Source organism: Sceloporus occidentalis, unplaced genomic scaffold (genome assembly GCF_023333645.1).
Source record: "Sceloporus occidentalis isolate IW3139 unplaced genomic scaffold, rSceOcc1.0.p SCAF_8, whole genome shotgun sequence".
Taxonomy (NCBI): domain Eukaryota; kingdom Metazoa; phylum Chordata; class Lepidosauria; order Squamata; family Phrynosomatidae; genus Sceloporus; species Sceloporus occidentalis.
In genome coordinates this window covers 22,496,842-22,522,505 of record NW_028316988.1, presented here as the reverse complement: position 1 = coordinate 22,522,505, position 25,664 = coordinate 22,496,842, and the positions used below count along the sequence as shown (strand labels likewise).

The following is a 25,664-nucleotide window of genomic DNA, read 5'->3' as shown; positions in this document are numbered from 1 at the left end:
ATAGCCAAATGACTATCATTGCATGCTGTCCCCAACTTTGAAAAAAACATTCCTCACACATAGTGCAGCAATGCCTGTGTATGGCCTTAATAGGATGCTGACCATTGTGTGGGGCCTTAAACCCCACAGTTTGGGGCTGCTTGGTGGTGCCCACTGACACCAGGTGAGGCCATTGACAGGGTATGCTGCCTGGGGCTCCTGAAAGCTGGCATGACCCCTGGAGGGGCCAGAGTTGCCTAGAAGAGCACATGTTTGGCATCCAGTAGGTCTTAGTCCCCAATATCTCCATTTATAAGGGGCCAGTTATCAGTTGTAACTGGTTGGAGCTTCTGCCAGTCAAAGTAAACACTGCTGTGCTATATGAACAAATAGTGCTGCCCAGGTTAAGAAAACTCACTGTGTTGTTAATCCAAACCTTAAAATAGAATGGTTTTGAAAAACCTGTAGGAAGAAAGCAGATTTCTTATCTACCAATGACACCAACCATGTAACTCATATTTTCTGTGCCCAACAGGGTGTTTTTCCTGACGCTCCCAACTGACACAATTATCCAGCGCCTGTCCTACCGCATGGTGGACCCTGTCACTGGGGAAAGGTAAGAAGCCCTCATGTCCTGCATAGGTTGGAGGTGGTTGATTTTTTTACAAATGCCTGTCATGTGATGGGAGGTGGAAAGTTAGGGTGGAATGAAAGGGAAATAGGGTGCCTTCTCATGTGATGCTGGATGTCACTGGCAGGACAGAAAGGCACAAACAGAGACTATGTGTGAAAGAGATCTGGGAGTCCAAGTAGACCACAAGTTGAACATGAGTCAACAGTGTGATGCGACAGCTAAAAAAGCCAGTACAATTTTAGACTGCATCAATAGAAGCATAGTGTCTAGATCAAGGGAAGTAATAGTGCCACTCTATTCTGCTCTGGTCAGGCCCCACCTGAAATATTGTGTCCAGTTTTGGGCATCACAATTCAAAAAGGATGTGGAGAAACTGGAGTGTGTCCAAAGGAGGGAGACTAAAATGGTGAAGGGTCTGGAAACCATGCCCTATGAGGAACGACTTTGGGAGCTGGGGATGTTTAGCCTGGAGAAGAGAAGATTAAGAGGTGATATGATAGCCCTGTTTATATATTTGAAGGGATGTCATACTGAGGAGGGAGCAAGCTTGTTTTCTGCTACTGCAGAGACTAGGACATGGAGCAATGGATGCAAGCTCCAGGAAAAGAGATTCCAGCTCAGTATTAGGAGGAACTTCCTGAGAGTAAGGGCTGTTCAACACTGGAACACACTCCCTTGGAGAGTGGTGGAATCTCCTTCCTTGGAGGTCTTTAAGCAGAGGCTGGAGGGCCATCTGTCGGAGATGCTTTGATTGAGATTTCCTGCATGGCAGAATGGGGTAGGCCTGGATGGCCCTTGTGGTCTCTTCCAATTCTATTATTTTATGATTCTATGATTCTAACTAGGTTGGCAGTTGGGGAAGGGTTTTTTCTGGATGACAACTCCCTGAATCCCCCAACCGGCATAGCTACTTTGGAGTGCTGCCCTGGCCCCATGGAGTTGAGGGAAGCACATGATGATCTCCTCCACCAGCCAGCAGAGAAGGGAACGGGAAGGCTGCACTCTGTGTCCCTATCCTCAAAATTACCAGAGGAGGGGAAAGTCAGCCTACCTCTACCTATTACTGCTCCTACATTTGCTTCCTTCTTCCCTCTTTTTTTCCTTTTGTTTCTTGGGGAGCAGGGAAGCGGTCTTATCTTTTAACATCTGCACTATGTCTCCAGACTGTTAGGAGCTTTAGAAGAGTTTAGTAACAGTTGGAAGGTCTGGCTAACAGGAGCCACGTTGACATTTCAGGGCATGCAAAGATTAGGTTTAAACTTCGTTCCATATAATGTAGTCTAGCTAGAGAAATGATTTTTAAAAATCCACAACATCCAGTGATAGGACTGAGCTCCTGTGAACTTTCTCCTCTTGCTGCTTCCAATTTCCAGGTACCACACTTTCTACAAGCCAGCCGCCACAAAGGACGCCAATGACCGCCTCCTCCAGCACCCGAGGGATGTGGAAGAGGCCGTGAGTCTCAAGGTGGACTCCTACTTCAGGCTTTCTGGAGGCCTGGAGACATTCTTTGAAGATGCTATTTTTATCAATGCTGACCAAGATCCCCAGACGGTCTTTGAGTACATAGAGAGCTACCTTGTTAATCCACTCCCTATCGTCCAGAAAGATTTCTGAGTGTGCAGTCTTCCTAAGTGTTAAAGAGTGTTTAGGAGCATTTTCTTGAAAATTTGTAGGCAACGCTTTTGTTCCATTTATTGCTTTTTACTCAGAAATTGATTGCAAAGGGGGCCAGAAGTCATGGGCAGCCCCATCCTCAGACCTATAGTAGAACCCTCTAAGATGGAGGAGGGCTGCCAGAATACACATTTGTACAGCCAGAGCTGTCACCATGCATCAGGATCTCACTCCACAAATGGAATTTGATTTTTTAAAGCCCTTTTACCTACTGGGGAAATTAAAAATATTAACTTTCTTAATCGTCCAGCTGATAGAATTTAGTGTCCTGGTAGTCCCAAGCAGATCAGTGACAGTGAGATGGAGGAAGAAAAACATTCTGCCACCCCCATTTCGTCCTTTTCTGTCTTGGTGGCTGCTCAGGAGAGACATCTGACTGCTCTGTTTTGGGTCTGAGGATGTAGGGTGGGGAATTAAAGACTCTTTGAACACAGATATTACTGTCACAGATCGTTCTTTACATGTGCAAGAATCCTGTGCTGAAAAAACTTAAGGGTGTCTTCCGACTCTATGATTCTAAAGGAGGCAACAGGGGAATATGGAAGAAGGGCAGGGAAAGAGAACTGTATACACGTCTCAGGTTGTGGTGAGAATGATAATAATGAAAACCAAAAATACTCAATATTCAATAACCATCATGACAGGATCATAACCATGAATTCTGACACCCACAGACTGGAGGTCTGCTAGAGGTGTCCCTTGAAAGAGCTTCAAGCAGAGGTCTGAACAAGAGACCCTTAGGCCCACCCTCCATGCCACAGTATTGTGGCTTCATGAACCATCTCTTGGACCATCCCTGGCCCTCCTCTCTTGCGCCCCCTCCCCTTGCTCTTTGCCTGGGCTGCTCCCAACCACACCTCCAGTCATACCATCATCACCAGGCCATGCCCAGCCCGACAAGAGGGCTTCTCTCCCTGCCTCCAGTCAGCCCAGCAAGTGGCCTGTGTGGCTATTCAGTGTTAGTCACCTCCCATCCCTCTTGCCTATCAGTTACATGGGCCGAAAGTACTGCAAGAGCTGCCACCCTGTAGCCAGATGGGACAATATCAGTACATCCCCGGCAGGGTCCCAATGGCTTGGCCCAGGGGGATGCATGACAGGGCTCCCCTTACCTGGGCACCACATGGCAGCTCACCCGAGCCCCCCTGTGCCCCTCCCCCTGTTGTAAAGCTACACAGCCTCTCCTGTGCATAAATTGGAAGGGCTGCTATTAATAATAAATAGGGAGTACATCTTGCTAATATCACCTCCATCGGAGTGTTCCTACTAAATATTGATAGGCAGAATGGCTTGGCCACGCATTTAAATACTGTTTGCCGCGCACGGGAGGCTACAAAGGGGACAGCAGCTCTTTAATTAGACAGGTACATCTGCTTAATTAATTTAGCCATAGAGCCATTCCTCTCCACCACCACCGCCCTCTCCAGAGTTCTTTCATCTCTATGCGGCCACAATATTAGTTCTGCTCAGCCAGCTGCAAAGAAACTGGAGGCGAACCAGCCCCACTCATTAAGATGTAGGGGGCACATCTGCCCCCCCAGTCTCAAGTCAGCGGTCAACCCCCAGGGGCTCCTGCCGGCCAGGCATACAGGCCGCCTGGGTTAGCAGAACATGCTAATACTCTTGTAGGACTCTCCCTCAGAAAGGACTAGAACAATTGACATTCATTTAATTACTGGGAAACGCAAGAGGCCTTTGCATCCATTTTGCATAGTAAGAGGTCCCATTAATGCTTGAAAGGTTCAGCGGGCAAAAGAAGGAATTAAGACTTTTATAATTGGAAGGGCAATGCTTCACAACCAATTTGGGACCCGGCCTGACCTGATTAGCATCTGATTCTGGCCAAATAAACATTAAGCAAGATCACTAAGATAACAAGGAGGCCAGTCAGGGACAGAAGAGGCCATTCCCAAAGGGGTTTTGGGGTGGTCCTTCAACAACCCACCAGTACACCCTCCTATTGTGCTCAATCTCGAAGAGCCATGGCTACCACATTTGGCTAGTGGCTTGCTCCTTCTTCTTTTGAGGCTGAACAGGAAGCCATATCCAACGGAAAGGTTCATCAATTTGTGGCTGTGTCAGGATCTGAACCTCCACCATACCAGTCCTAGTCTGATGCTCAACAGAAACTGATGGTTGGGAGCTGCTTGCCCACCCAGCCCTTAACCTAGACAGGACGTTTTCATGTTGTTTTAAGTCTTGCCTTGGACAACAGAGCATTGGGTTCAGCTTGAGCAGCTTTTGCTTGGCAGGCAAAGTCATATGCTGGAATATGCACACAGTGAAAAGCAAGATCGGTGTCCATTTGGACCCTCCAAAGGCAAGGGAGAGCTCAGAGGATCATAGAATCATAAGCAACCAAGAAAGGCTCCACCACCGAGAGGTTTCTATGCTTATTTCCTGGAGAATTGCTGGAATCCTCTGGTCCCTGGCTACCACTTGGAAACTGTCCACACAGAGACACTGAATTCAAGCAGGTTGATTGTCAGTCCTTGTTTTGCTAGATTACCCAAGAATCAGGATAATCTTGACAACTCACACCTTAGACCACATGCTAACACAATACAGGGCTTGTGTATTTCTTTTATTTAGAAAGGGATTCATGTAACAGTGCTACTGTTGCAGTATACAAAACACATTCTCCAGATTATGTTTCCCATTTACAAAAGAAATCAACCATATATACAGCATGAATATTTACAGCCACTTCTCAAGGGATCCGGAAAACATCAGGAACCAGAGCAGTTCCCAACACGGCCTCAGTTTGGTCAGACTGGTAACTTAAACACTGCTTAAGTTGACTAACACTTCTCATGTATTAAACATTTTGTTTAGTTTTTTTCCAAAACAAGATACAAAAAGCCTAATTAGGTCAAGGAATAAAACCTTAATCATACTCCCTTATCATGTTCAAGCGCTCAGAAGAGCACATCTGCAGTTAGTCCAAATGCACAAACCAACAACACACACATGTATTTTACTTGGCAGATGGATTTCTTTCTTTACAAAAACAATGTCTAAGGGTCAGTAGCTTTTCTCCTTGGTTTGGTATATAAATGCTCTTATGAAATGTAGTTATTTTAAACAACTAGGGAAGGAAAAGGGAATCAGTTTTTCAAGCTGGAAGATCTACACTTTTGGGGGGTAGGTGGGAGAGGTTGTCAAGTCCTATGAGGAGACCAATATAGGACTGATTTCTCAAGAAGTGTTGCAAGCGGCCCGTTGTTTCGCTTGGGAGATTCCCACTGCCTGAGCTGCTGGACAGCCACCGCTGAGTGTTCTTCTGGCTTCGTCTTGTTGAATCATCTTCCCCTACATCCTGCGTCACACAGTTTCAGAGTTAGGAGTTCCACCAGTACAGATATTTTAGCAACAAAGAAACCTCCTGCTCCCCAACAACCCAACCTGTAAACAGTCTGGCAGAGATGGGAAACTATGCACAAAGCCAGTTACGATGATTGTTACTGAGGAAAGCACATTCCTCAGGCTGCCACACTCTGGGGTCACTCTGCACTGACCAACAGCTATGTAGAACCCAAGAATGGAGGCTAACATAAGAACAAACGTGTGTGTGTGTGTGAGGGGAAATTAGAAAGGTCACAAAGGACTTGGGAGACCTGAGGAAGCCTTCAGCTTGTTTCCCTCATGATGTGCATCGCCAAAAGCATTCCATCACACACTGCTGCATAGAAAATCAAACCTCTGCTTTGGAGGTAAACCACTGGCCTCTGCCTGGGCACTGGGAAGCCTGGCTCTCATAGACGGGACACCGAAGAGCCCAGAGATAACACATGATGGCTTCCCTAACAATTCCATAACATGCAAGCCCTGTTTCCCAACACCAGCCAGTAGAACAGTGGCACTGCCTCTTGCTCCATAAATGTAGGAACAGGGTCTTCCCTCTTCATCCCTTGAGAAAGCTGAGTGATTATGAAGCAGCTGTTGAGAATTTGCTGTTTCGGTGCACACTATGATGTTCCAAGTCTAAGCCCTGCTGGTGCTTCCTAAGACATAACCGAGCTCTAGACTGCACAACAGGTCTCTCCTCATCACAAAGATGGCCTGAAATGGTTGTGGAGAATGGAATGCCCGAATCCACGCTTGACTAATGGCCTCCAGACAAGCCCAAGGGAGCTGGGAACAACAAAGTCACCGTTCTCCCATCTTAGGGGCCCCCTCCTTGCAACTGTGCACACTAGACTAGGATGGGCGGGGGGAATGACAACAAATGAAGGGCTCAGGAAACAATGGGTTCAGGCTTCCAGAGAGAGCAGACCCTCCATATGTTTGGATAGAAGGAAAAAATGAGAGAAAAGGCCAGTGAAAGAGGAAAAAAGGGGGAGGCAGGGGAGAGTCTAACCCTCTCACCCTCAAATTTGGACCCTGCAGGTGGTCTCAAGGGGAAAAGATGCCCCCTTTCCTGCACTAAACACTTATTTTGGAAGGAGAAAGAGCCTAATGTCAAGATCCTGTGGATTCAAAGAAAGCAGTGCAAAGCCCCCACCTTCTACGACAGCAGGAGGGGTGCTGGACTTGGCCTGTGTGTGACCTGCCACACACTGGCCCTTTCCCAGCAGTCAGGATTTCTTTAGCAGTGCTGATGGATACGGATTTGGCTCCACACACTCCTCACTCAGCTTACCACAGCAAAAACACATTGTTCAATATTTAATTAGCTTTTTACACAGTTTTAATCCAATTAACCCAGCAAGCATCACTATCCAAGGCTTCCTATTCAGTCCTCTCAATGGGCCACAGCCTCCACCACCACTGAACAAGGCTTGGAGACAGAGGGATCCGTGGGAAACTGTCTGCCTGATTTCAGCCCACTCTGAAGCATGTGCGAGGGTGTCCCTAAAGCTGCTGATGGTCTGAGCCCAGGATTCATAAATGCTCCCAAACAAACAGCTCTTCTTCGGAGAGCCTAATGAACTGTAAGACCAGCCTTCCTGTTAGCAGGAAAGGGAGCTAGGCTGGGGAAAGCTATCAAGACCCATGATGTAAAACACGACAAGAGGTGTAACTGAACTCAGATGGCAGTGAACCATCCTCCTCAGCAGTGGAGGGTGCAGGGTGTGTGGACTGTACCAGGTGACACCCCAGAAGAAGGGTGACACCCAGCCAAAAGCACCCCCCTCCCTGCCTTAAATGGGATAGCCTTTTTAAAAGCTCTATTAGGAAAGAAGGAAAACACAACACACACAGCACCTTGAGTTAGGAAGATGACCAGAGAAGATCTACCTCAGCATTTTCTGGGTTCCATTGGTTTTCCAACTGCAGGAACTTTCAAAGGCAGTAAAGATTACAGTGGACCCTTGTTATACGCTGGGGTTTGGTTCCAAGATCCCCCGTGTATAACAAAATCCGTGGATGCTCAAGTCCCATTAAATATAATGACATAGCAAAATGGTGTCCCTTATAAAAAATGGAAAATCAAAGTAAATTTATACTTTTTTGGAACATTTTCAAACCGTGTATGCTTGAATCCGTGTATAAAAAATCCGTATACAAGAAGGGCCGACTGTATGATGATAATGATGATGATTTCCCAAGGTGTCACAGGAAGAGGTCCCACAGCCTGACTCACCTCTTTCTACTGAACATGTGGATTTATCCATGCTGGGGTGGAAATACTGTTATTTACTTATATCACTTCTGAAAGATGACACAGGCTTTGTCCAGGTTATTTCTTAGACTAACAGAAGGAGCTACCCCCATTTGCTATGGAGGACTGCCAGAGTTGGGCCCAAATTCAGTTCTTGAATGTGCTTACTGTCCAGCCCAGCAGAGAGGGAGGCGACAAAGGCGCCATGCTGAATTCAGAGGTGATTCTGTGCTGGTGTCCTTTGGTGGTCCTGTGCTCCAGGAGCAGGTCAGCTGGACTCCAAGACTGATGTTCAAGTGCCTAACATTTTGCGAATCTACTTTTTAGAACTTCACATCCCACTTCTGCCTCAGAAAGCTATTTCAACTGCCTGAAGGTTTTTAATATGAGGCCCAGGACTTGTCTGCTTACTTGTGCAGGAGCAAAATGGATCATTTCTCTTCATGGACTATAATGGACATGAAAGGTATTTTTTAAAAGATGCTGAAACACAGACATTCTTGCTAATAATTTAATTGTCTCTGGCAGAGTAAGTGCCAACCGCAGCAGAGCTCCTTCTGACCCACCAAATAGCAGCAGAGGTCTGATGTCTAGGCTTCCATCCTCACCACAAAGAAAAGTTCTGCCTGCCCAACAAAAGGAGCATGTAGAGAGTTTCCAGCCTTACGTGCCAAAAAGAAGCAAGCCAGCTGCCCAAAATTCAAAAGTGTCTGTACTGGAGTTTCCTATGAGAAGGGCCTGGCTGCCTCTTAGGCTTGAAATGGGATCCTGGACCACTTAGCTGATCCAGCTCACAGGGTTCTGTTGACTTTTCTCTTCCACATCGTAACTCCTCTGCGCCTTTGGGCCATTCCCAGCTGGACAGTGCTTTGGTGTTAGAGTAAAGGACTTCAGCCTCTCCACCATAGTTCATTTTCTAGAAAACAGGAGAGTCGCAGAATGTACAAGGCCCCTGCAATAACCTCTTGATCCATTCTGGATCTGAAAATAAGAAAACAAGCTATTGAAGAACAAAATGAGCAAAAAAGAAAAGCAGAGAAAGCAGAGTCCAAGACATTGTTTAATTCATCCAAAGTGTTTTGGAGAAAAATAATCTTTGGTGGCTGTAACACACATGGCTTTGGACTCTCCAAATTCCTCAGCATTAAACCAGGGCAGTTAAAGCAGTCTCAAACTGGATTATTTCTGCAGTGTAGTTTTGGACTTAAATCACGGGAAATAATATGCAGTACCACTCTATACTGTTTTGGTCAGGCCTCGTCAGTTTTGGACACAACAATTCAAAAAGGATGTTGACAAGCTGGACCGTGTCCAGAGGAGGGCAACCAAAATGGTGAAAGTTCTGGAAGCCATGCCCTATGAGGGGCAGTTTAGGGAGCTAAGTATGTTTAGCTAGAAGAAAAGAAGGTTCAGAGGTGATATGATAGACCTGTTTAAAGGGATGTCATTCTGAAGATGGAGCAAGTTTATTTGCTGATGCTCTAGAGCAGTGGTCCCCAAACTGTGCCCTTTAAGAGATTTTGTACTTCAGCTCCCAGAAGCCTCAGCCATGTTGGCTAATAGTGTGGGATTCTGGGAGTTTAAGTCCAAAATCCCTTAAAGAGCACAGTTTGGAGACCACTGCTCTAGAGAACAGGACCTGGGAAAATGGGTTTAAACTATAGGGAAAGAGATTTCACCTCAATATCAGGAAGAACTTACTAAAGATAAGAGCTGTTCCACATTGGAATACACCATCTTGGACTGTAGTGGAGTCTCCTTCTTTGGAGGTTTTTAAACAGAGGCTGAATGGCCATCTGTTGGGGTTCTCTGATTGTGTATTCTTGCATGGCAGAATGAGGTTGGACTAGATGGCTGTTGAGGTCTCTTCCAACTCTATGATTCTATGAAATACATTTCATACAATAAAATGCATTATTTGAGCTAAAGAGAGTATTTGCTACAGCCTGAGTTTCCTTTACTTCTTTAAAGGACTGAGCAACAATGCAAAATAGGACCACGTGCACTGCCAAGCTTCTTGGGGGAAATCTACCCTTTTTGAAATAAAGGAGTGACATGATGGCATCTAACAGAAAAGTCAAGATCATTCAATTCCACATATCCTTGAGGAGGAAAGAGGCTCAGTCTGCACCCAAAGGGGGAGCACCTGGCAACTGCCTGAGGCAGGAGAGAGGACCAGCATACCACCTGCCTCCTAGTACAGATTGTGAAGGGAAGCCGCTGCCACTGCTCCCCCCCGGTACTTAGAAAAAGGAACTTACTTACCTTCTGGGGTGGGATGGCGGGCAATGCTGTCACGAAGGAGGCACCTTCTGTACACCAAACTCTGGCAGGCCTGGTAGGTGAGAAAGCACCTGTGGAAGGGGGAGCAGAATCACAATGCAGCTTTGTAATCAGAAGGCCAGAGGTGCCCTCATTCCAAATGTGACTAAGTCAGCAAATGCTGAGTGAGATTTGGACTAAGGTAGCTGTGTGCAGGGCCCATGGAAACAAAAGGAGTAGGTTAGTCACAACCGGAGCGTATGCCCATCTCCTTCAGCAGGACTCAGGATTTATCAACTTAGGGGCAAAAGAGAGTGCTCCTCTGAAGTGGTGTCCCGCCGCCCCTTTTCTCCGGATCAGGGCCGCAGCAACCACACGTTCCCCAAGCCGATACTTTGCCAGTGCTAAAAAGAATGGTAAAATGCAGCTCCTTTTAGCACTGGCAAAAATGCTCCCTTGCCTCTGTGGCGTTGGCTTTTCAGTGCTCCTTTGGCACAGTGTCTAAAAGCTGCACCAAAGGAGCACTGTGACACCCCCGCCGTGCAGCGTGATACAGGCGTCGGGGCGTGGGGCACTCTGCCCCAAAGCTGGCGTTAAACACCAGTCTGTTTAACCCCTTAGTCTAGATTCATCCCAATGCAAAATAAATAAATAAATACATCCACCCAAAGTCAAAGCAGCCCTCCATAGCTAAAAAGTTTCTCATCCCTAACCAAAGGTCTGGGGATGAACTTTGTCCTTCCACCACCCAACAAGAGCTCTTTGTGGGTTCTCCTGACATCTCTGATGGTAAAATATGAGAAACCTGCTGGCGTTGCTAAGACTAGGGTGGGGAGATTCCTGCATTATGGCCCCCACTACCTCAACATTCACAGGTACTCATGCTGTGAACCCCCATCTTCCTCCATGCCCAAAGCATACCAAAACCATCTGGCCAGACTCCCTTACAGTTACGTCACAGACTAGACTTTCCTTTTAAGTGTATTCTAGGATTTTTCCAAAGTGGAGATTTGAAAAATCAGACAAATGAGTTTGGAAACCACATGCAACATTCATTTGGAACCACATGCAACATAGTGATACATTCAAAAAGCACCCTGTCACATACCATCAGCTGTAAACTTAGGTTTGTTGCCAAATAATGTGAGGAAAGCAACCAAGACAGCAGGCAAGCTGTGTAGTGCTTGGGAGAGTGGTCAGTCTTGTGCTGTAGCAAATTCGTTAAAGAAAGCAGCAACCAGAAAGCATGGGGGGGGGGGGGCAGCCAGAGAGCAGGTAAGAGACAGCAGCACAGGGAGAATGAGTGTGTGCAAAGAACACCTTTGGATGAGGAAACAGAGAAGCATGGAGAGAAAAGGGGTGGAGATAACAGGCACAAAAGGTAAGTGTGGACTCAGGTGTGATCAAAGTGCTTCTCCGAGAAAGTGTCACAGAGCAACCCCTCTCAGTACAAGTGTCACTGCTGAGACCTTGCCAAGGCAAATCTGAAGTGCAAAGCTAACCCCTGGAACAGCCACTTCTGCCCAGTGCTGGTGGACGCTATTATTATATTTTACAAACCAGTATAGAAAGCCTGTCACCCTAACACCTGAGGGCAGACTGGGCCTGTACAGACAGGCCAAAATAAAGCTGCTTTGGGTCTGTTTGGAGGTAAGCTGTTTAAATGATGCATGCATCCTAAGAGGCCAGAAGCTGCACCAAAGCTGAGGTCCAGTCTGCCCCACTGTCTTGGTTTGGTGGCTTATAGTAAACTCCTACTAAAGTGTTAGTTTTTTTTCTCCATTTATGTTTACCCAAATTCTCTCTACTGGTCCAGGTTGATCACTCACATGGACTTCTGTACAAGTGAATTTGTCTGACAAAATGCTACTCTCCCTTTTCTTCTTCCCTATCCATTCTTTTTTGAACAGACTATATATTTCATTTGCTATATTCCAATCATTGAAGTGATCCCACCATTTTCTGTTACACCTATAAAGTCATATTTACCTTCCTGCACTAGGACTTCAAGCTTCTGTAACCAGCTCATTAACAATTTTCCTGCAGCTCTTTGGATCTGCTGACATTTTCAAACAGTTTCCAAAGGAAGTCCCATGTGCAGAGTATTACAATAATCCAAATGGTATGTAACTAAGGTGTCCTGTTTGTCACCCCTTTGTTTTATGCCAGGATGCATGCTTTATGTGGGAAACAGCTCTACAAGCCCAGGCTTCTCAATAGGCTCTGTTGCCTACCTGATATTATACAGTTACCAGACCCTCCAATCCCAGACCACCCAAAATAGATTCCCCGCTACTGTATGCTTTGAGACCAACCCCTGAGGGAATTCTGACCAGGTTGGGATGGCTGCTGAGGGGTTCAGACAGCTGTAATTTCCTACTGCAAATCTACCATCAGTCAACTTTTACCTAGGAAATATCTCTATATCCCATACTTCCCCAGCCTGGTGAACTCCAGCAGTTCAGAATAAGAAATTGCCAGTCTGCCATATCAAATAAACTGAGAAACACTGTATTTGAATTGTAACTCCCTAAATCTTGGGCTGCATGGCCAGTGGTCATTCATTGCAGGCAGTGAAGTCCAAAACGTATTGAAGAATACAGAATGGGTAAGGCAGGTATCTAAAATGGACATCCCTGTATCCACTTCCCTAGCAGAGATTGCAATGGGATTTACTTCTGAGTAGACAAGCACAGGATTGTCTTCTGAGTGTGACGTCTGAAATCGTGTGATAACTACACTAAGTTTTGCTGGTTATCCAGTATTTTAGTATAAATACTTCCAATTGTTAGGGGGAAATAAAATATTTAATACAACATATAACATTAATCTATCAGATTTTTTTTTAAATTTCCTGTACTACACATAAGCCAAATTAAGACAAACAGCTCTCAGCCAATACTTCAAGTATTGGAAAATTAATTTGCTGGAAAATTCATGTTGTTGACAAGAAAAGAATACTAGCCCTGTGTCTTGTTAATGGCTAATACATTGATTGCAACATAAGCTTTTGTGGACTAGAATCCACTTTGTCATATGCAGTGGTTGTTTCAAATCCATCTTGCAACTGAAAACAAATCTCCTAGCAGAGTTTTACTGAAGCACAAGTAGGCAAGAGAGGCTGATAAGCAATGAGCCGGAACTGACAGCTCTAGCATTTTCCATTTCCCAGCAGGATTCTCCCTTTAGCTGTTTATTTTTAGGCAGTGGATTTATAGCCCACCTTTCATACCAACCAGGATTGCTTAGGACATAGATCACACACCGTTCACACATATTAAAATACACATCCAAGGCGAAAAACAATTGAACGGTGGTGTAATTTTAAAACTACCTAAGCTGGAGAAATTTATATGTCTGTTCTACCAGCACAGACTGGTAAATTTCATGTGACAACCATCACCTCTGTGTGTCCAAGTGCCCACTTGTCTCATGGCAACTCTCCCACCTTCTAGCAAGACTGACCAGATCACAACCAGATGCAAACACAAGGTAAGAAAGGACAATGAAAGACTGAGAAGCAAGTAAAACCCCTGGTGCAAAACCCAATACACAAAAACAGCTTGAGTGGTGCCTATGTGCTCCCCATGCTGCACAGAAACACAGTTCACAATCATTCTTCACACTTCTCTCCTCCAGCCTATGCCAGCCTCAATGGAAGCAGGGCTTACCTGAGCCAAATGTGTCCATTGGAGCAAATGGCCTGCTTGCGGTCTGTGAATGGCAGGATCTCTTTGCACAAACTGCAGTGCTCCGGGAAAGTCTGTTTGTTCATTTTCTTTAAGATATGCCCAATCAGCACCTGGGAACACATAGCAGCAGCAGCAGTCAGCAGCTGCAGCGCTGATAGGAAGAGACAGCTGCCTGCTGAAAGGTGGAGAAATCTCCCAGGAACGCGAGCAGGGCTTTCTGAAGAACACAAGATGCAAAAACCCAAACCTGCTTAAAACAGAATACAATAAAATGAAAAAGCAACACAGGCTTTCGTGGGCTTGCAAAAGGCAGAGAGTGAATGAATGACTTCTCCGCATGCTGCTCAGGTAGTCTGAAGAACATAATTGCCCTAATCCCCATGCATCTGAGAAGTAATAAAGAGCTGATGGTTGAAGGCAGACTGAAAGAGAGGAGCTAAGCCTCAAAGCACATGTTACCACTCAGAGAACATGAGAAAATATTTTTGAACACTCTCTCTTCTGTCAGTTGAGTTTCAAGCCTTACCTACTTAGGAATCTGGAGGAAACACTCAGGATTTTGACAACCACAGAACAACATTGTTGTTATTTATACAGAACCATGGATGGATATGGTGCATTATAGAGCAATGCAAAGAAAAATACAGTCCTCTGCCCCAAAGCCTTTACAACTGACATTTCAACAGGAAGGGAAATAGGAGAAACATTACCAGGCCTCAAGAGTGCCATGTCTGTCACCTTAGGAAATGTGTGACATTCTGAATTCTACAAATAGTTACAGGAGAATAACAGCAGTACTTATCGTAATCTTATCTCAAGTTATAAGTAATCAGGGACACCTTGTAACTTGAGGATGTGTGCAGGTGGGATATGTGTGTGTGTGTGTGTGTGTATGAGAGAGAGAGAGAGAGAGAGAGATAAACAAATGGAAAAGACACCCAGTTATTCCATGCACCATTTTCCCCATGGGGCCTAAGACCCTTTGTCCAATGGGACTCTGTTCACAAGATCTGGCACTCAATGCAAGGATGGAGGCCTCAGGGCTCTCCCTTGTTGCTGCACCAGTCCCCTGGACACAATGGCTTTTGGCCCTACGAGATGGGAGTCTGAATACTCTCAGGGGTATTATGTGTTCCATTTTTATAACTTCCAAAATCTTCTTTACCTCTAATATATCAACATTGTTTGGGTGGTCTCTTTTTCTTTACTTTCATTTACTTCTTTTGCCTTTTCTCCCCACCAAACCCAGCTCACTGAAAGCTGAGCCAAAGTAGCAGCTTCACTGCATCCTTCCATGAGCCAGTGGATGTCCAATGAAACCCCATCACATCCCTCTGTTATCAAATGTGATGCTACATTATTGGGGTAGGATAAAATTACATATTATGGCACTGTATAAAAATAATGCCCAAACTCTAGCTACAGGAGCACATACACATTTACATTTATGCAAATATGAATCTCTCCTTTAGCACTGTACACCTGTGGCCTTTGTATAACAAGTATGTTTTTTCACTGTCTCTGAGGTCACATCAGGTTATTTTCCTGGACTCCTTGCTGAGATACTAGATCTTAGGAAGCCATTCTTATCTATTCTGAAATGGTTTGCTTCTGATTTGAAGTTGCATTTCATCACATATATCAGTCATGCCCAGATGAAACCATGAGCTAGAACTGCTGATATCACTGCCTTATCTGAGGGACAGCTGGATTCAGTAGAACTTGCACATTTACTGGAATCAGGAGACCCTCTAGAAGACAGTCTTCCACTTGCAGAAGAGGGGCACTGGAAAGAGGCACATGGAAAGGGCTTCCTTCTGCCTTATTCCCAGACTCTGGAACTCGCTCTTTCAGAAACTGTGGCTGGCTGGTCCCTATCTATCTGTGTTAAGGAGGCCATTACACCTTTTTAACTTAACTGGTTTATAGTTTTATGTGTTGTTTCTTTACATTTTAAAATACGATTCCTGCACTGTATGTATGTATGTATGCATGTATGTATGTATGCCACCTTGGCAGTATTGAAGTATCTTAAGCGATATTTTAAAAAAGTATTGTTCCACTGTGCCAGGCCCCTTCTGAAAGGGAGAACTAATTAACCAGAAGCCGAGGACAAAATGCTTCGTGTTACGTCTGACCTGAGACCAGGTCTTGTCACTCAAACAAATCAGGGAACGAAAATATCTTCAGAATTTGGCTCCAGACTCTGGTTTATTGGGGAAGCAGCAAACCAGGAGGTTGGATCCAGATCTAACATTCTTTTCTGCTTAGCTTAACCAGTCCCACTGATGGGAAGAGCCATACTCACAAACAAAGAGCCCAGATGCTCAGCAACTTCAGACTCAGTGTTACTTCCAGAGGCAGCCTTACCATCCCCAGCAGTTCTCACATTGAGATGTCCTTACCCGAGCTGTCCTGTCCTCATTACTGTTATCAACCATTAAGAAGTCACAGATGCCCCGGGTGGGGATGCTGGTGTTTTCCGTTATCCAGGTGTGCAGGTAGACTTCCCCCAAGACCTGCTTCATGTGTTCCCGTGTCAAATGCATTTCCACAGTTTCAATCTGGGCCTGGATCTCAAGCAGCTTCTGCTCAATGGGCTCTCGCCCTCCTTCCTCACTTGAGTGGGTGAGAGAATCCTCTGCTGCATCATCCATCTCCACGTCTTTGCTTGCCTCACTCAGAAGCTGCTTGCTGCCCTGTTTCAAAGTCCCTTGCTCTTGGTGATGCTCAGGAGACGGAGCTAGTAAGACCTTTGTGTCCTCGTGTGTTGGCCTCCACAAGGCTTCAGAGGGCACCTTCTGCAACGACTGGTACAAAGTTCTCAAGAGGAACAGTTTGAAGCGCCAAAAGTAACTGGACCCACAGTTTTCAATCTTTTTATCCAAGGCTTCCTGTAGGAATTGTGGAATGTGCTTATCTTTCAAGATTTTCCAACGAACAAGATCTGTCAGGTCAACCTGCCTGAAAAGGTTTTGGACAGACGACTCCAGCAGCTGAGCTGCTGCCTCCTCAAATGTTTTGAGGGTAAGAAACTGAACCTGGTAGTTCTTGGTAATAGGGTGAAGGCCATTGATCATGCCTTCTGTTGTAATGAGTGCCAGGTAGGCCCCACATGGGCTCATAGCAATCCCATGAGTCCTCACAGAGCCAAACACCTCAGACAGCTTGATTAGTTGGTGCTCAAATTTCAAAGCAATGTCTGTGAAGATAGGAATCAACTGCCTCACCTTCCCATCGATGGAGCATGTATAGATGGTGCCATTTTGCCTGTCCACTGTCATGGAGTTGATTGGCAGGGAGTGAAGCCCCGTCACGTGGGAGTTGTGAACGTTTAGGCCAGCCTTGGAGATCAGAAGCAGGCACCAGAAGATGTAGCAGCCCCTCGCAGCTACCACTAAGCTGCAGCTGCACTTCTGATAAGGATGGTAGAGCGGGATGCTTTTGATGCTATGTACTGGCAACTGGTCCATCTCCTGCCACAAAATGACCGGCTGCCTCAGTGTGAAGTAGCCCTTGACTGCCTTCAGGTTGACTGGGAGAATTTTCACTGGCCCAAAAGTACTCCCCACAATGAGGCCACTCATCTTGCGGTTGCTGTGTTCGTATTCCCACCAGGACATAACGCTGGGGGAATCGACCCCCGACTCAATGGTGTTGCAGGACGTGATGGACTCCTTGCCCGCAAAAGGCAACTGGAACTGCCAGATGGCAATGTTCCCATTTTCAAACAGCACTGCCAGCAACACACTGCCCACATCCCGGCACTCGTTGTTATGCTTTACCTGCTGAGTGGTGCAGATGCCAGACCACTCCATGCGCACCGGGGTCTGCATGCTGTGCCTTCTCTGGAATTCAGGGAGGTTTCCCAGATCTGCCGGAGGCAGCTCCCCCTTGGAAAGCCTGTAGCCATTTTCCGACAGCCTCTCTCCGTAGAGCTCAGTCAAGTCCACCAGCTGCACCCACTGCAACCGGTTCAGGTTAGCATGGATGGTCAGCCTGTTGTCCAGGGTCAAGGCTGCTAAGAGGCACCGGCCGTTCGCATCGCAGCCCAGCGGGGACCAGCTGGAGTATTTGTAGCCTCGCATTGACGGCAACGATTTCCCTTCGGGGTTGAACACTCGGTCCAACATGAACGTCTGGCTCACCGCCGGATCCTTGGAACTTGCAAACTTCTCCTTGCATTCGGCAACTTCTTTTTTGGAACCGACCTGGAAAAGGAGGCATAAGATTAGTGCACTCGAAATCAAAACTGGTGTGGTATCATGTGTCAGCAATGTGATGTTCCAGATGCCAGCATTGCCAATGCTATGGAATTCTGGGAGTTGGAGTTTGTTGTGTGGTCCAGAGATCAAGGCTTAACTCTTTGTCTGTCTCTCTGCTATGGAATTCTGGGAGTTGGAGTTAGTTGTGGGGCCCAGAGCGGAGCTCTGCTCCGCTCTGGGCCCACAACAAACTCCAACTCCCAGAATTCCATAGCCTTGAGCCAGATAGAGTTAAAGCTCTGCTCTGGGCCCACAACAAACTCCAACTCCCAGAATTCCATAGCCTTGAGCCAGATAGAGTTAAAGCTCTGCTCTGGGACCCACAACAAACTCCAACTCCCAGAATTCCATAGCCTTGAGCCAGATAGAGTTAAAGCTCTGCTCTGGGACCCACAACAAACTCCAACTCCCAGAATTCCATAGCATTGAGCCAGATAGAGTTAAAGCTCTGCTCTGGGACCCACAACAAACTCCAACTCCCAGAATTCCATAGCAAAGAGTCAAAGCGGTGCCAAACCGGGTTATTCCCCCAGTCTGGCTGCATCCCTTCTTAGGCGGACCCACCCGGAGGTGGCAGGCCTCAGCCGGGGCCGGGACGGCGGTGCGGTGGAGGACGAGGTCGGCGGCCCCTCGGGCGTCGCAGAGCTGCTCGAGGACGGCGACGCTGCGAGCCGTGCTCACCGACACGCGGTGGTCCTCCGACCAGGCCAAGGGCTCCAGGCCGCTCACGTTGTGTTGCAGACGCACCGCCGGCTCCCGACGCGACGCGGAGAAGGCCGGCCCCGACGCAGGCCCCGCTTCTGAAGGAGGGAGCGCGCGGCCCAACGCGGCTTCCTCCTCTTCCTCCTCCGCCAGCGAAGGCGGCGCCGCTGCCATTTTGTTCGCCGGCCCCAGCTCTCGCCTCGCGGCCTCAGGGACAGGGTCCCCCCGCCTCCGGCGAAGGAACGCGCAACGCGCATGCGCCAGCCCCCGCGGAAGGACCCTCGCTCAAGGTGTCCGCCTCATTCGCCTGTTTAGCCGGCTTTCCTTCTGCAACTTTGGCCGGGAGCAGCGGCGAGTAGAGCCTCCCCCTGAGGAGGAGGAGGAGGAGGAGGCGGCGGCGCCGGAGGGACTTTGGGCTGAGCAGGGCCACCAAGTGCGGCGGAACCAACGCTTTTAACCGCCTTAACGGGGCTTTCCAGTGTAACCCTGAGAATTGTAGTTTTCTGTGGCTCTGACGGAAGAGGCGAAACGTCTCGCCGAACTACAAATCCCAGGGTTCCACTCTGCACCGTCCCACCACAGACGCTCTTGAAAGGGGCATTTTAACGGAGGCGGGCGCTGCTCCCTCTTCGGGATCTTAGGATTCGCAGTCGTTTTGACGGGGGGAAAATAGGAGTAGAAACCCCAGGCCTTAACCCCCCCATAGGCTTCTGGTTGGGTTTCCTCAGAGCTTCTCCTCCTCAGGCGCCGCCTTGGTCACCTTTGCGGGGGTCCTTCCGCCGGGGTCACGTGAGCCAGGAGGGAACCCCGTGCGAATCCTGATCGCGAGGCTGGTTTCCAGCCAGGGATGGAGGCAGAAGGCGGGCTGCTAGTGATCAACGCCGGCTTGCACCCGGAGGGCAAAGGCTGGAAGGTGCGAGGGTTGCATTCACACTGGGGAAATAACCCGGTTTGGCACCGCTTTAACTCTTTGTCTGACTCTTTGCTATGGAATTCTGGGAGTTGGAGTTGGTTGTGGGGCCCAGAGCGGAGCTTTATCTGGCTCAAGGCTATGGAATTCTGGGAGTTGGAGTTGGTTGTGGGGCCCAGAGCGGAGCTAACTCCAACTCCCAGAATTCCATAGCCTTGAGCCGGATAGAGTTAAAGCTCTGCTCTGGGCCCCACAACCAACTCCAACTCCCAGAATTCCATAGCAGAGAGGCAGACAAAGAGTTAAAGTGGTGCCTTCCCCTTATTGACCCTTGACTATCTTCCCCTGTTCCTTTTCTCCCAGAAGCCCCTGAAAAGGAGGCCAGGTTTGCCTTTACCCCAAATCAGCAAGCTTCAGAAGAAGAAGAAGCCTGGAAGTCCCGCCAAGGCGCCTAAGCAGCCCCTCTCCCCCCAGAAGAAGCCCCTGGATGATGGGAAAGACAGTCACCGGCCGGGAGGCAACAGGCCTTTCGTGAAGACTTCCAGCCTCTTCAGAAACAACCCTGAGGTTCCAGAGATCAAGAGGTATTTTGTGCCCCTTTCCCAGTAAACGTGCCTTTTTTGTAATACGCAAGCGGGATCAAAATACGTTCATCCTTCCATATTTGCAGCTTTGATTATTCGTTGGAGGTCTTTAAACAGAGGCTGGATAGCCATCTGTCAATGGGGATGCTTTGATTGAGAGTTCCTGCATGGCAGAATGGGGCTGGACTGGATCAGGGCCCATCTTGGGGTCTCTTCCAACTCTATGATTCTATGATTCACGGATTTGATTAATATGTTCTCTCTAGGAATATCTAGGTCCTCCAGTGAAACTCTATGGTCAACTTTAACTAAGAGCCCGTGCTGACAAGCCAAAATAAAGCTGTTTTGGGTCACTTTGAAGGTATGCTGTTTAAATGGTGCATGTGTCCTAAGAGGCCAGAAGCCATGCCAAAGCCATGCTTCAGTCCTAAGGACTGGAATGCAGCTTTGGCACAGCTTCTGGCTTCTTCAGATGCGTGTATCATTTAAACAGCATACCTCCAAAGTGACCCAAAACAGCTTTATTTTGGCCTGTCTGTTTGGGCCCTAAAAGTTGCACTGAAAGACCCAGAGATTCCTAGAGAGAATACTCTACTAGGCCTTTGTAGCTCCCCCAGTGCAGTTCTATGGTCAGTGTCTGTCAGACATTGACCACAGAGTTGCCCTGAAGGACCTAGGCATTCCTAGAGAGATGTCCTCTCAGGTCAAAACATGGTGTTTTTGTTATTTATGTTTTTTCCATATTCACAGGGGTCTTGTGTCCCTGACCCTATCGAGCACGGAGGGACAAGTGTACCAGCGAAGACTAGTAAGCAGAAAGAGCAAGGGGAGAAATCAGATGCAGGAGTCTTACACCAGGAGAGCTAAAACTAGTAGATAATCAGGGGTTTAATGCATTGGATTTCAACTCCCATAATCCCTTGTGGGTGGCCGTGCATGATGGGTCTTCTCCATGCCAGTGTGCACTTTATGGCTGTGCCATTGCCTTTCTCTTAAAAGAGCGGGGAAAACATGCAATCCTCCAAATGCCTCTGGATTGCAGCTCCCATGATGCCTCACCTTGTTGCGGTTCAAAATCCCTGGCAGGTTAGATGTTCCCGAAACTTACCTTAAAAGTGCAAAATTTAGAAGTTGCCTTAAACCACATTCAAGATGCAGATTCGTTTTCCCCTCCAGCTTTTACTCATGTGCTCCTATCTTAAAACGCAGTACCCAAGAAACGAGGCATAGTTGGTAATGGTTGATTTTTAGCTTTGTGCCTTGATTTCTTGAGAGGGAAGCAAGTATAAGACGGTTGCCACTAGACAACACTTGCCCTGACTCAATGAATTCTGGGAACTGTAGTTTATTGTGAGACACGTCGCTTTCTCTGTCAGAGCGCTCTGGTGCCACAATAAACTACAGTTCCCACGATTCCCTAGCATTGAGCCAGGGCTGTTAAAGCAATCTCAAAATGGATTATATCTGCAGTGTGTTTTTGATCCTAATTTCGACAGGATTGAAACATATTGAGTAAATGCAGTAGCATAATTTTAACAGGATAAAAACTAATGGAATAAGCAAAGAGGTTAAAGCAGCTTAAAAGGCAACATGTTTAAAAACATAGGCCTGTTACAGACTGCCAAAATAAAGCTGCTTCGGGTCTCTTTGGAGGTATGCTATTTAAATGATGCATGAGTCCTAAGAGTCCGGAGGTCGCGCCAAAGCCACACTCCATTCCTAAGCACTGGAGTGCAGCTTTGGTGCAGCTTCCGGATTCTTAGGATCCATACATCATTTAAATAGCATACCTCCAAAGAGACCCAAAGCAGCTTTATTTTGGCAGTCTGTAACAGGCCATAGGCAATGGTAAGCCACCTCTGAGTATTCCTTGCTTAAGAAAATCCTGTGAAAATCATGTTTGGGCTTGCTCTGAAAAGAAACCAATGTTGACACTAGTCAGGCAGCCTTTCAAAGGTTAGGGTTAGGGGTGGGGTGCCATAGCCAAAAAGGCACTCTCCTTTTTTTGTTTTTTAACTCATTCACTCTTTCCTTTCTCTCACAGGGTATCAGTGCAACAAGTGCAAGAGGAGGTTTTCACCTCTGATTCCTTCGATCAGCTGGGCCTTCATCCCCATTTGGTGAGAGCCTTCTTCCTTTCTTTTGTGGATAGTGCAAAAGGTTGTCCACCTCTGTACTAACTCTTGGGATTCATGACCATAGAAGGGTAGGTGTGTATTTGTGGGTTTTGCTCCAGGGTAAAATGTAGCACCACTTTATTAGTATAAACATGGTACTTTCCCTTCTCCATGTTCATTGAGATTATTTTCAGTGATATGATTATTTTGGCCATCAAGTAACACAGTTAGGCTTAAAATGTCCCGCAGTGGATCTCTCGACTCAGTACAGAAATCTTGCATCGGCAGCATCCCTGAGAGGAGGCCACACAGACTTGGTTTAAATACCTTCCGCGAAGAAGAGTCCATCAGATCCCAAGGCAGCCTCTTTCATTCCCAAACAGGTCTTTTAGCCTTCTCTGTCAGAGAGCTCTAGTGTCACAACAAATTACAATTCCCATAATTTCTTAGCTTTGAGACAGTTAAAGTGGACCAGATTATTTCTGCAGTGCGGATGCAGCCTATGAGGAAGTCAGTGCTGGCAAATGTCCCTGAATAAACTATGATAGCTCAGTTCACCAACAGTTGGAGCTGACTTGGATGCCCCTAACAACACCACAATTCTCTTGTCCTTTTTTTCTTATCTATGTGTGACTCTTCTGGCATAGCCTTAACTATAGCTGTGCCATCCAAACTTTAACTTGCTGTTTTTGGAATTGAACATTTGATCCTGCAATTTTTTTTCTCACTAGGTTTCAACAATTACCTCTGTCTTGAACATATCAAGCTTAACCAGGTAAAATCTTTGTGGGGTGTTTGTATTTAAATCACAGGGTTTAACTTGATAAACTTGATATTTCTGGCTGGAGGTGGGGAAACTATACAATCTATGTTTGTTTGTTTATTTATTTAATGCCCTTAAATACCCTATCTTTTTGCACCAGACCTGAGACAGGTAATGTAATTGATGCAACAGGTGCAAGTTTTGGAAATATTCCAGTGACAGGAAATATACTAAGGACTACTCAACACCACAGTTAAAACAGCTCTCCCTAATTTTCCAGCTATGTTGGACCACAATCCCTGCCATACACAAACAGGGAGGGTAGGGATTGTAGTCTAACCCATTGAGGAGAATGGCTACATGTTGTTGCTGCTGTTATTTCAATATATGCTCTGTCTTAAAAATAAGGAAGAGGCCCTGCAATTGTTAGATGAGTCAGCAAAACAATTATTAGCATTTTAATAACTGGATTCAGAATATTTTTTCCCTCTCATCTTCCCCTTTTCCCTCCCCCCCCCCTTTTTTTTTTTAAATATTGGTGCGTAGCATTCAGAAGCAGACAATTCCTGTGCTCTTGCAAGGCAGAGATGCACTGGTGAGGTCCCAAACGGGTTCAGGTGAGTGTGAAGAACTGCACTGGCTGCCAGTATGCTTCTGCTCTAAATCAAAGGTGCTAGTGATAACCTTTAAAGCTGTAGATGGCTTGGGACCTTAATACTGTACATACTTTCCTGAAAATTGAGTCTTCTTGGAGGAGCCTTCTTCCATGTCCCACTTGTGGAGGCAATATATTGTAGAAAGACATGGAAGCAGGGCCTTCCCTACTTTGGCATCCCAGTTATGGAATATCCTCCCCTTAGAGGCCAACTGGTGCCAGAGCTGCAGTCATTCCAGTGCCAAGTCAGATCATGGCTTTTTTATATTAAAGCCTTTGGGTGCTGATTTTGTCCAGTTTGAACATGTATCATGTAGGTATTGTTTAGTTTAGTTTAGTTTAACTGGTTTTAGCTTGCCTAGTTTTAAGTGAGAAATGACTTAATATATTCTTTAATCATTCAAACATTATTGTTATTGTTAAGAGCCAGCATGGTATAGTAGTTTGAGTGCTGGATTATGACTCTGGAGACGAGGATTTGAATCCCCGTTCAGTCATAGAAACCACTAAGTAACCTTGGAAGCCCCATTGGAAAGAATGGAGGTCACCCCTCTGTGAGTATTCAGGGTTGTGGATCCCAGATCTGCGAGTTAGGAGGGTGATTGTACTTTATATTTGAATGGGAATTATAGCTTTCTCCCCAAGAGTATCTCCCATTTCTTATAATATGCCAAATAATTTGTTTCTGTTTTCTGTATGCTTCCCTCCTGAATGTTCTGAAGGTAAAACACTTGCCTATGTTATTCCTCTGGTGCAGTCTTTGCAAAGATTGGAGCCAAAGATACAGGTGGGTATGTGTTGCAGTCGACCTTCTCTTTCCTTTTTGGAAGAACAGCTGCACTGTTCTTAATCATGTCCCCTAGAATCATAGTATCCTAGAACTGAAAGGGACCATAAGGGTTATCTAGTCCAATCCCTTGCCATGCAAGAGTACAAACCTAAATCACTCTTGGAAGAGGTTGGCCACCCAACCTCTGTTTAAAGACTTCCTAAGATGGAGAATCCATCACCAGCTCTTACAGTAAAAAACTGCTCTTATAGTAAAAAAACAGTTCTTCCTAGTATCTCTTTTCTTGTAATTTGAACTCCTTGGTTCATATTCTAGTCTCTGCAGCAGCAGAATTTACTACTCACACAATAGTAAATTCTCCCAACAATCCCTGGAGGTAGGCTGATTATAAGTTCTGCAATGGGAAGAGTGGATGTTTTAAAATGGTGGGAAATCCTTCTTTCTGTGGGGTGTATTCAAGAGTATGGGTTCTTCTTGTGCTCCACATTTTGGGGAGTGGGCATACTGTTGCATCTTAAATTCCATAGGGTTAGAGTTCAGCGGAATGATATGGGGTTATCCCAGAGTTCCCTTTTGCTACCAGCACCACATTCCTAACATGTCCTTTGGGAAGGACCCCTAGATATGTGCTTCAGAAGTACTCGGTGTTGTTGGAAACCAGAGTGATTCCAGACATTGAGGCCTGTTCCAGTTGTCCCTTTTGGATTTCAGTGTTCCATATTGTTACTAAGCTCTCTTCCCATTTCCCTTATTTTTGCAGCGCAGTGATGGGCCATATGCTCTTGTTCTGGTTCCAACTCGAGAAGTAAGTAGGATGCCTGCAATTCACTTTGCTTTTGACTCCACCAGTTTAGCTACTTCCAGGAAAAGCCTCTGGGAGCCAGGAGGGATTCTTAGTACCTTGCCTCATTTCAGCTAGGACCTGCCTCCTATCCCATCTTTTAGTACCTTTCTTTCTCTGGCCTTTTGTAGTTGATGCTGTAAATAATAATATTAATAGTAATAATATTGCACACAGAAAGAAATTGG

At 46.4% G+C, this 25,664-nt stretch overlaps 3 protein-coding genes across 10 annotated transcripts in view; 2 read left to right on the top strand and 1 right to left on the bottom strand.

The window, feature by feature from the left end:
- LOC149308188 (adenylate kinase 8-like) overlaps positions 1–2,714 on the top strand; it is an 81,047-nt gene extending 78,333 nt beyond the window's left edge. For all 3 annotated transcript variants that reach the window (XM_089535278.1, XM_089535279.1, XM_089535280.1), the window contains exons 12-13: positions 515–595; positions 1,987–2,714. In XM_089535278.1, coding sequence (XP_089391404.1) covers positions 515–595; positions 1,987–2,230 — 325 coding nt within the window. In that variant the 3' untranslated portion in view covers positions 2,231–2,714. The remainder of the gene's footprint in view (positions 1–514; positions 596–1,986) is intronic.
- A 2,152-nt stretch (positions 2,715–4,866) lies between these two features.
- On the bottom strand, positions 4,867–18,991 carry LOC149308187 (general transcription factor 3C polypeptide 4-like). 4 transcript variants are annotated; one of them, XR_016282133.1, is made up of 6 exons: positions 18,679–18,991; positions 16,255–18,060; positions 13,829–13,959; positions 10,161–10,249; positions 7,499–8,876; positions 4,867–5,609 (listed from the first exon to the last, which is right to left on the bottom strand). XR_016282133.1 is itself a non-coding variant. In XM_089535275.1 (5 exons), the coding sequence occupies exons 1-5, from the start codon at positions 18,988–18,990 to the stop codon at positions 8,812–8,814; spliced, it is 2,403 nt and encodes an 800-aa protein (XP_089391401.1). In that variant the 5' UTR covers position 18,991; the 3' UTR covers positions 4,867–8,811. The 4 variants fall into 4 exon arrangements, 2 of the variants coding, with proteins under 2 accessions (XP_089391401.1, XP_089391403.1); XR_016282134.1 differs by having other exon boundaries at positions 7,878–8,876; XM_089535275.1 differs by having other exon boundaries at positions 4,867–8,876.
- Positions 18,992–19,194: 203 nt separating this feature from the next.
- The window catches only part of LOC149308186 (ATP-dependent DNA helicase DDX31-like), a 65,922-nt gene continuing 59,452 nt past the window's right edge, over positions 19,195–25,664 (top strand). For all 3 annotated transcript variants that reach the window (XM_089535273.1, XM_089535272.1, XM_089535274.1), the window contains exons 1-7: positions 19,195–19,729; positions 20,090–20,310; positions 22,355–22,430; positions 23,159–23,202; positions 23,737–23,807; positions 24,568–24,632; positions 25,396–25,440. In XM_089535273.1, the coding sequence (XP_089391399.1) occupies positions 19,664–19,729; positions 20,090–20,310; positions 22,355–22,430; positions 23,159–23,202; positions 23,737–23,807; positions 24,568–24,632; positions 25,396–25,440 (588 nt within the window). In that variant the 5' untranslated portion in view covers positions 19,195–19,663. The remainder of the gene's footprint in view (positions 19,730–20,089; positions 20,311–22,354; positions 22,431–23,158; positions 23,203–23,736; positions 23,808–24,567; positions 24,633–25,395; positions 25,441–25,664) is intronic.